The sequence below is a fragment of the Theropithecus gelada genome, chromosome 13, assembly GCF_003255815.1.
Source record: "Theropithecus gelada isolate Dixy chromosome 13, Tgel_1.0, whole genome shotgun sequence".
Taxonomy (NCBI): Eukaryota; Metazoa; Chordata; class Mammalia; order Primates; family Cercopithecidae; genus Theropithecus; species Theropithecus gelada.
Genome location: NC_037681.1, coordinates 40,749,151 through 40,759,415, shown reverse-complemented (window position 1 = coordinate 40,759,415; position 10,265 = coordinate 40,749,151). Strand labels below are relative to the sequence as shown.

The following is a 10,265-nucleotide window of genomic DNA, read 5'->3' as shown; positions in this document are numbered from 1 at the left end:
ACAGAGTAAGATTCTCTCTCAATAAAACAGAGAGGGGAAGGAGGCCCCCTTTCTCTGCTGTTTCTGGTCTTTTGTTTTGTTTTGTTTTGTTTTGTTTCTTTTTTTGAGTCGGGGTTTCACTCTATTGCCCAGGCTGGAGTACAGTGGTGCTCTCATATCTCACTACAGACTCCCAACTCCTAGGCTGAAGCGATCTTCCTGCCTCAGCCTCCCTCGTAGCTGGCACTGCAGGCACATGCTGCCATGCCCAGATACTTTTTTTATTTTTTATTTTGGTAGAGATGAGAACTCACAATGTTGCCCAGGCTAGTCTGGGACTCCTGGCCTTAAGCAATCCTCCCACTTCAGCCTGCTGAAGTGCTGGGATTACAGGTGTGAGCCACTGTGTAAGGTCCGCTTTCTAAGACCACAGTTCCCATCCCAGGATTTTCTTCTTCCCAAGAAGGTTGTTCTGACAAAGTCCTCTCCCTGCAGGGGGACTTCTTTCATCCATATAGATTGTGGCCTTTCTGCCTGCTGGACACTACGCAGTAGTCTAACTCTGTAGAGGAAGTACACATATTGTGATGTGGGGGCGGGCGGGAGGGAAGGAGGTTGAGAAGGACAGTGGCTATTTGCAGAGATACCTTGCACTCAGTATCTATAAAACCAAACTCAACATGTCCTTGTGGTGCCCTCCCCACACATCTACTCATCTTTTGCTTATTCTTGTCTTAAATAATGGCATCAGCATCCTCAAAGTCATCCAAGTCAGAGTCCTGGGGGTCACCCTGGTGCCTCCCACTCAAGTTCCCACACCTTCTTTCTCCTAAATGTCTTTCCAACCTGTCATCTCCTCCCCATATCTGCACCTGGGTTCAGGCCTTCTCATCGCTACAGGAACCAGGGCAAAGTCTCCCTCAGTGATCTTCCAGCCTCCAGTTCCCTGCTCCAATCCATCCTCCACACTACAGTCAGTGTGACCTTTCTCAAACTGGAATCCCACCATACATGTAGAATTGTTGTCCTGGAGCCAGACTACCTGTGTTCAAACTTGTATAAGTTTTGTGACCATGGGCAAGTTAATTGACCCCTCTGTGGCTGAGTTTCCTCATCAGTAAAGTGAGGATAATGGTGCCTGCCCCAGAGAGACTGTGGTCAGCTGCTTCTAAAATGGCTTCCAATGAGCCCACCTTCTGGTAGTCATGCCCTATGTAATACCCTCTCATCATCATCATGATCATGACTTGTTTAGGCACACTACTAGGCTAAAAACTCCAAAAGGGTAAGGACGGTTGCTGTCTGTTTAGCTGCTATATCTGAAGCTCTTAGCATTGTGCTAGGCTCACAATCTTATAGTCAACGATAAAAGAATAAACAGGAAGAAACTGAACTGGGGTCTTCCAGACTCTTACCTCTTGGGCCAGAAAAGGAGCTGCTGAGAGTCGGGGGGCACTCTGAGGGCCCAGGTGCTCCTTCCAGCCAGAAGATGGACCGAGTAAGTAAGGACCACTGAGTGTGAGGTGGACCCAGTTACTTGATTCTAATAACTATAATACAGCAAAATAATGGGTTGGCACTTCCAAGATTAGCTTATGGAAGTCTGACTTCTATCTTGCTCGTGCTCTCTGGCCCTTCTCGCTTGCTCATGTTGATGAAGCAAGCTGCCATTTGTGAGCTGCCCTGTGGAGAGGCCTACATGGCAAGGAACCGTGGGTGGCCTCAGCCAGTGAGGAACTGAATCCTGCCAGCAGCCGCATGAGTGGGTTTGGAGCAGATTCTTCCCCATTTAAGCCTTGAGATAAACCCAGTCCCAGCCAACACCTTGCTTACAGCATCAGGAGAGACCCTGAGCCAGAGGACACAGCTAAGCTGGGCTGCATTTCTGACTCACAGGAACTGTGAGGTAAAATGCATTTTACTCTAAACCACTGAGTTTGGGGATAATGTATTATTGAGTGATGGATAACTAATACAAGGATTAAATAAAATAATTTATTTTATGAAGATAAAATAAATAAAGATGAAGAGTTTAGTACAGTGCCTGCTGCATAGTCAATAAATATTAGCTCTCATCATCATCATGATTATGACTTGTTTAAGCACACCACTAGGCTAAAAACTCCAAGAGGGTAAGAACGGTGCCTGTCTGTTTAGCTGCTGTATCTCAAGCTCTTAGTATTGTGCTAGGCTAACAATCTTACAGTCAACGATAAAAGAATAAACAGAAAGAAACTGAATTGGGGTCCTCCAGACTTTTGCCTCTTTGGCCAGAAAAGGAGCTACTGAGAGTCGGGGGGGCACTCTGAGGTCCCAGGTGCTCCATCCAGCCAGAAGATGGACCAAGAAAGGACCCAGCAAGCTGGTGCCCAAGGTCCCTTTTGATTTCACAGCCTCCTTGAGGCCAGGGTGGAGGTTTCTCCAGAGCACAGGGATCACAAAACTAGCCCTGTGTCTGCATCACATCCCTGGAAGGCACAGAGGAAACAACGAAATCTTCATCACCAACCCCCTCTCCTGGCCTGCCAGATAGATGCTCCTTGTGTTGTGAACAGGGAGGGAAGAGAAGAGGCTGTGTTTTACTTGGCTAGGTAATACCACTTTTCTTGACTGAAGAAATATATGCTAGCGGGACTAAAAGTAGAAAGTAGTTCTCACCCAAGACAGCTTTATTCCCAGAGGCAAGGCCCTACAGTAACATAAAGAAGCTGTATGTATCCTCCATGTGCTAATGGCCCAATTATCTCCCTCCCCACCCTACCCCCAAGATTTTTTCCATCTACACATCACCCACTCCTGCTTTAAGATTCAGCTCAAGTGATTCCTCCTCCATGACACCTTCCTCGTCTTCCCGGGCAAACATAGGTAGCTGTGCCCTAGGCTCCTGTCGTGCCCTTGCCTCCCCTACAGCATGCCTCCCCTACAGCATGCCATAATCGTGGTCTTGGTGGATGCCTTCTTGCAACTGTCAGGGGGCCACCAGGCTGTGAATGAGCTCCTGGAGGGCGAGGACTGTATCTTATTGCTTTTGTATTCCCACCTCATCAGAGTTCACAAAGTAGGTGCCAACGCTGATTAAATTAGAGTGCTGTTGCATTCTGAATTCAGGAATGGAAGAAATAGACTGGGGCCTGGTGGGGCTCATACCTGTAATCCGGACACTTTCGGAGGTGACAGGACTGCTTGAGCCCTGGAGTTCGAGACCTTCCTGGGCAACATAGCAAGACTTTGTCTCTACAAAAAAAAAAAATTTAAAAATTAGCTGGGCACACCTGTAGTCCCAGCTACTTGGGAGGCTGAGGTGGGAGGATTGTTTGAGCCCAGAAGGCTGAGGCTTCAGTGAGCTATGATGGCACCACTGCACTCCAGCCTGGGTGACAGAGCAAGACCCTGTCTCTTAAAAAAGAAAGAAAGAAATGGCAGAAATGAATCTCTAGAAGGGCGTTAAACCCATTTTTGCACAAGAATGTAGGGAAGAGAAGATAGGAGTTATGTGTGGCTCAGAAGGAAAGCTCTCCGGAAGCTCTGTACTCCGTTGCGCAAGGAAGTCAAGACTGCAGGGCATAGCACCATAAGTCTGTGGAATTTAATCTATTTTCATAGGAAACCACCTCCCTCCTCTGTACATTGACAATGACTCTCCCTTATTGGAAGCCAGTAGTTCTCAAAGTATGGTCCCGACCAGCAGCTCATCATCACTTAGGACCTTGCTAGAAATTCAAATTCTTAAGCCCTAGCCCAGACCTACTGGATCAGAAACTCTGGGGTTAGGCCTAGCCATCTGTGTTTTAACCAGCCCTCCGTGTAATTCTAATACTCACTTGACTTTGAAAACTGAAATTCTAAGTCTACTGAAACTCATGTGAAAAAGACCTTAGAAATACAATCCAGATTGATTTAAGATTAAGATTAAAGGAGAACTCAAGACAATGCCCCTTGCTCTAAAATGCCCAGGATCAATGCAACTTCCCAGTATTTTCCACGAAACTGTTCAATAGGCAATTAAATCAACTCAGCACACTTATTTTAAATGTGCAAAATGAATTTTCATATTCTAAGAGTAACACCAGATGTTTTACCTCTTTTTCCTAATTGATTTTCCAGCCTACAGCAATTCGTCTTTATGTTTTCCAGTTGGATCCTAATGCAGCAAGAAGAGTGTGTTCCGGCAGGATTATGAAATGCCACGCATTTTCAAACAAGCGTAACTCAGGCAGCCATGCGTCATCTGAGTGTTTGTCTGCCCATAATATAAAACACAGACAGTTATGGGTACCAGGCAGATCAGAGCAACTCAGAAAAGGCCCTTTCAGGGAGTTGGGCCTCCAGGCTCTTGGCTGGTTGCAAAGCAAGTCCTGGGCATTCAGCCCAAGCCTGAGCTCTTCCCCCACTGTGTCCTGCGCTCCCTGGTACCAAAGGATTTGCTAGCTGTAAAACCTGCAAATAAACATGCTGTTTGTGGATGGGAAGTTTTGTCTTTAAAATGAAAAAGGAGACTGCAGGCTGGAGGTGAGTGGGGCTGAGGGACTGAGGAAGGAGTCAGGCAGTTGCTCAAAGCAGGCAGCCTGGATAGACCCCTCTCCCCTCTGCTCCTAGAGGAGCCCAGACAATTCCCTTCTGTTGGTCAACGCACCCACCCAGCTGAACAGGAGGTCCAGTTACCGCCAGCATTAAAGTGGGTGAAAGGTCACCACCAACCAGGTTTTCTTCACTCAACAAAAGCTCTTGGAGTCTGGGGTAAGACCAGGAAACAGAAGCCTCAAGCTTTGAAGCAAACAACTTCAAAGGAGACCTTCTCCACCTTTGTCCTGGGAATGGGGAGGAGGGGGAAGGAGATGGTGGCAACTAAGTGCTAGAAACCCAGAAAATGCTGATTCAAAAAAAAATGAAAACCACACTTCTCAGGCAGCTGGCACTGGAAGCTGCTGAGAGCTGGCAGGTTTGAGCCATCATGCCTGCAGCAGGATTTTAATGTGGTCTCCCACTATAAATCAGCCCGTCTGGTTCTAAGAACCATTGCAGCAAAGCTAAGTGTCTACAATTAGAGCTCATCATGACTGAATCTCAAAAAGTGGCAGCTCCAACTTTAAGAACCACCAAAACAGCCAATGTTCTTTCCACAATATGGCCCTTCTCTGAACTTAGAATAAAGCATTCTAGGTTACTTATAAAGACATATTGGGATCAAAGTTTGATAATGTTTAAAAATCACTTCATCTGAACTCCCCCACTTCTGGAAGCTCCAGCCCCAAAGGTAACGACCTACAGTCTCCTGGGGTATTTGGTAAACCCCTTGATGGCCTGAACGAAACCCAGTAAACAGGCTTCCTGATAGCCTGATCCCACACCAACAATTAATAAAAAAGTTACCTAAATTTAAAATGCACAAATGATAACCTTCCAAGACTCAAAGAATAAGCAAAGCCCCATAACAGACTTAGACACAAGTGTTTTTAAGACACACAGATGAATGAAATCAAGATCCTCCTTCTCACCTAATTGAACTAAGTACATAATAAGTCAAGGTTTTTGCACTGGGTGTCGGGTTATCCACTCATCGTCCTCTAGGAATGTGACAGAACAACCTGGTCTCCCTTGGTCACCCAACCCCCAACCCCCACATGCTCCCAAAGGGACTTCATCCTCATTTACTACATTTGCTATAAGGAAAACGGGGTTGGCAAGAAAGGATCTCGCCTAGGAGAATGTCTCCCTTGTCCCAAATTCGCAAGGGTATTTTTACACACTATTAAACCACAAGAGCCATTTTATAAATGTCATCATCATAGTCTTTTAATATTTTACATAAAAAACTGTATACACAGCTTATAGAACTTTTATGTAAACATCATAAGCTCACCATTTTGTCATTTGTCAGTTTATTTAAAAAATAAAAAACAAGACAACAATTTAGTAGAAGTACCACTGGGAAAGGGGAGGGGAAGAAAGGATATACAGGGGCAGGTGTATTCTCTGTACAGAGATGCAGAGAAAATTTCACATAGCTTTAGAGAATGCCTTGTGAAAAAAAAAATATATAGGCCCCAATACTTGTTACTGCCCTTTATCAAAACTGTGTGCATGACCTGCACAAATAAAATCACAATACCGTGTTGCCACTTTCTTCAAGAAAACAAAGCAAAATTTAGTGGATTTCTTTTCCCTCTCCTTGTTAAAAGTCATTTTTTAAAAACATCAGAAGTAGATGAGGTTACAGCGTACAAGTGTGGTCAGAATGCTACTGTCTTATGCAAATGACGAGAGCATTAAGTGTCAAACAATGAAACAATTGTGCAAATAATTTTTAAAAAACAAATTTTAGCCTTTAAATAAATCAAATAACATCATTTTCTTGGACTGAACAATTTTCACTTGTAGGACAGGCACAAAGTTCGCTTATGGCAAAAACAATCCCACAGCGCACCCTCCCTCCTCCCGCCGGTGGCTGGTGGAGGTTCGCAGGGGGCTGGCCCGAAGGAGAGGCTGTGCTGGAAGCTGTGTCCTCCCCAAGTCAGTTGCAAATGTCTTCCCCAGGGGTCGGAAAGATGGCCAAGTCCTGTTCATGCTTAGACGGGAGTCTGGCCCAGCCTGGGCCAGAGCGCTCACCCGTCACCACCATTAAATAACACCATCTTAGCTCCGAAAATAAAATTATATCTATATTTATATAACATTCCCCATCCTCCCCAGCCCTCCCCTCCCCCAGTACCCGGGGTCTATGTTACAGACAAGGGATATCAGGCGCCCGCTGGTGAAGGGCGAACATCTGATGGGGCGCGGCCACACTCCCGCGCCAATCTCGCCCCCGGGGATCAGAGGCGGGGGTGGGGTGAAAATGGGCGAAGGGAGTCGAACAGACACACAGCCACACACTCTGAGGCCTGGCTCTTCAGAAAAGCATGCTCAGGGGACCCTTGGCACTCAGCGGGGAGCCCAGGCCTGTGCAACACAGCTGGACGCACAGACACTGGGAAGGGGGCGCCCGGTGCCCACGCCGAATCCTGGCGCAAGCCAGAGGCGCCAGCAGACAGATGCCAGGCAGTCCGGTGGGGTCCTTGTGGGACACGAGTCTCCCCTTCTCCGGGCTCGTGGGGGACTGGTCCAGGAGGGGGAGCCGCGCCGGCAGGGGCAGGCGCGACGGGCGCGGCCCTCATAGCACCTTGCAGCAGTTGATGCAGCCGTTCTGGGAGCCGTAGCGCTTCTGCAGCGCGGCGCGCGTGGCCGTCTCGAAGACCTCGCGCACGCCTTCCTTGGTCTTGGCCGAGCACTCGAGGTAGTCGTAGGCTTGAATGCGCACGGCCATGGCGCGGCCGTCATCCGTGCGCACTGGTTCCTGCTTCATGCGGGCCAGCTCTGTGCGGACATGCTCGTCGCTGCGCAGGTCTTTTTTGTTGGCCACCAGGATGATGGGCACGTTGGGGCAGAAGTGCTTCACCTCGGGCACCCACTTCTCGGGGATGTTCTCCAGCGAGTCCGGACTGTCCACCGAGAAGCACATGAGGATGACGTCGGTGTCCGGGTAAGAGAGTGGCCGCAGACGGTCGTAGTCCTCCTGGCCCGCCGTGTCCCACAGCGCCAGCTCCACCTGCTTGCCGTCCACCTCGATATCGGCCACATAGTTCTCGAAGACAGTGGGCACGTACACCTCGGGAAACTCGTCCTTACTGAACACGATCAGCAGGCACGTCTTGCCACACGCGCCGTCGCCCACCACCACCAGCTTCTTGCGGATGGCCGCCATGAGCGGGCCGGGCCCGGGCAGCAGGAGGGGGCCCGCGAACGCCTCGCTGCCGTCCCGCTCGCCGCTCACTGCTCACCTCGGGCTGGGCGCAGGGGGCGAGGGTCGCTAGCTGCACTCGGGCCCCGCGGTGGCGCGTTCTCTCACTGAGCTCCGGCTGCCGCGGCGGGGGCGGTGGGGACGCGGGGGCATATGGCGCACCGTGCGCCTCACCGCGCTGCTCCCGGGCGGTGGTCGCTCTGCTGTGCGTAACGCGGGCTCGGGCGGCAAACTCGGCCTAGCTCCCTCCCGGGTCTCTCCCGGCCTCGCCGAGCATACAAGACAGCGAACAAGTCCAAACAGACTGCGGTGGCAGATGAGGGCTGCGGCCCTAGCGCCCGCTATTTAAAGAGTCCGGCCACTTTCTTAATATAGCCGTCCAATGGGAAACGAGCCGGCTGAGCTCATCGCTGCGGATCTTGGCTCTGATTGGCCGCCCGCTGCAGCCCGAGGGCGGGGCAGGGCCAGCTTGATTGACGGCCCAGGCCGCCGGGCTGGGAGAGGCAGCGACCGGGGAGTCTGCGCTGCTGCTGGCGCTGCGGGGCTCTAGCGGCACCGGGGTCCCCTTCTTCGCCGCAGCGTCTGCGCGCGGATTCCCGGAGCTGCCTGGAGCCTACAGGGTCTAGGCGAGCGGTTCCGAAACAGGCGGCACTCAGTGGGGCGTTGGCGACTCCCATTCAGAATTGCCCCTCTTCCTGGCAAACTCCCGGCGGTGGTTGGACCTGTGGGGGAGGGGGGGCTCTGTTAACGTGGTTTTGTTTTTGAATAAACACACACACACACACACACACACCACACACTTTTGTTTCCAAACAAAAGTGTTTTCTCCTTTCTTTTGGAGGCGGCCCCTTCTGTGGTCTAGGGCCCCACCCGGGTACTCGCCCTGGGCCAGCCTCGGGTTTGGACCCGAGAGGCGACCGGCTGGCTGCAAACTGGCTCTTCCAAGTCCCGCCGCCCCCACCCTTCCCAACCCCCAGCTTAGGTCTCTAGGTGAAGGTTAAGGGAAGAGGTGCGGAGTGGCCGAGCCTGACAATGGAAAGGAAAGGTCGAAGCTGGAACACTTGGAGGAAGTTACTGGGCAGGGAGAAGCCCCCTCAGCCCCGCTCTTCACAATGAAGTCTGATCCCGGTTCTTAAAACAGAGAACTGTCTGAGATAAATTGTACAATAGAATATACAGTATTGTACAATAGCATGTACAATATTCTGGGTTCAATAGAATCCAACCACCGCAAGACCCCTGAGCGGGCGAAAAGGCTCGAGACTGGGGAAGACGGGCGGGGTAAGGGGCTAACAAATGGGGCACAGCGGGTTAGTGGGTGTCCCCTCTAGTGGGGCGCCAGATCCCTAGTCTCCTGATGCACACTAGAACTGAACTCATTTATCCTATAGATCCTGCAGGAGATGACAGTACCTGTGATCCTGAAAGACCCTAGTCAACCGATTTCTACGGATAAAAGAGGAAGAAGGGGGTAGGGGGAAAGGAGGAAAGGGGAGTCGGGGAGGGCTCCCGGGAAGGAGAAACAGCCTGAACACAAGCAGGAAGGTGGGAAGGAGTAGGGCACACTCTAGGAGCTGCGTATGCTGGGGTTCATGAGCGCTAAAGCATTAACTGCAAGGGGTGGGCTCTGTCCATCCATTGCAGGGGAAATGTATGCAGACTGTTTTTTCATCTGAGGAAGGACCCACCACATCACCGGGAGGTTGTTGCCTCCTGTCTCCGTCTCTGCCTCGCTCTCTGTGAGTTGTTGGAGGGCCAGGATTCTGTCTTATCTCCACATCTTGAAGACCCAGCACAATGCCTGGCATTTACAAGAATCAGTACATGACTGTGGAGAATTAACCCCAGTGCTCAGAAACGCAGGTGAATCTTTCCGGGGGTTTCTTACCTGAGTTCCACACTTTGCTTTAACAATTATCTAACCAGGCTCACGCCTGTGATCCTTGGGCCTGGGAGACCCAGGCTGGAGGACTGCTTGAGCTCAAGAGTTCACGACCAGCCTGGGCAACATGACAAAACCCCGTCCCTGTCCCTGAGAAAAATAAAATGGGATGGGGTGGGGAGGAGAGTGGCCTGCGCCTATAATCTCAGTTACTCAGGAGGCTGAGGTGGGAGGATTTCTTGAGCCCAGGAGGGCAAGGCTGCGGTGAGCTATGGTTGCAACACCCCACTCCAGCTTGGGTGACAGGGTGAGACCCTGGGTCAAAAAAAATAAAAAAATAAAAACATTAAAAAGAAAAGCATCTAAGCAAACCCATGCAGCCAGCTGTGACTGAACCCCGGTGTTTTCACATGTAATTCATATGTTAAGAGCTAGGTCCCCGTATGGCTCCACAGATGAAATCAGATCAAATAAGGCAGTAGTGCTGCTAAGCCTAGAGCCCTTCCTAGAGGGAACGTCTTATTTAGACGACCGGAAGTGCTGTGCTTCCCTCAGACTGGATTTGCATCACTACAACAAGAAGTCAACCAGTTGGGTTTTTTTTTTTTTTTTTTTTTTTTTTTCGGG

General features: G+C 50.3%; 1 protein-coding gene across 4 annotated transcripts; it reads right to left on the bottom strand.

Moving 5' to 3' along the window:
- Nucleotides 1–5,750: 5,750 nt before the first annotated feature.
- RHOB (ras homolog family member B) lies at nucleotides 5,751–8,076 on the bottom strand. Of its 4 annotated transcripts, none has more exons than XM_025405731.1 (2): nucleotides 7,565–8,076; nucleotides 5,751–7,312 (listed from the first exon to the last, which is right to left on the bottom strand). In XM_025405731.1, exons 1-2 carry the CDS (start codon nucleotides 7,718–7,720, stop codon nucleotides 7,130–7,132), a joined length of 339 nt encoding a protein of 112 aa, XP_025261516.1. In that variant the 5' UTR covers nucleotides 7,721–8,076; the 3' UTR covers nucleotides 5,751–7,129. The 4 variants fall into 4 exon arrangements, with proteins under 4 accessions (XP_025261516.1, XP_025261513.1, XP_025261512.1 ...); XM_025405728.1 differs by having other exon boundaries at nucleotides 5,751–7,531; nucleotides 7,592–8,076; XM_025405727.1 differs by having other exon boundaries at nucleotides 5,751–7,762; nucleotides 7,797–8,076.
- Between the last annotated feature and the right edge of the window lie 2,189 nt (nucleotides 8,077–10,265).

What these genes read in the sequence shown, in the direction of transcription:
- RHOB (XM_025405727.1), bottom strand. Translation starts at nt 7,720, where the DNA reads ATGGCGGCCATCCGCAAGAAGCTGGTGGTGGTGGGCGACGGCGCGTGT.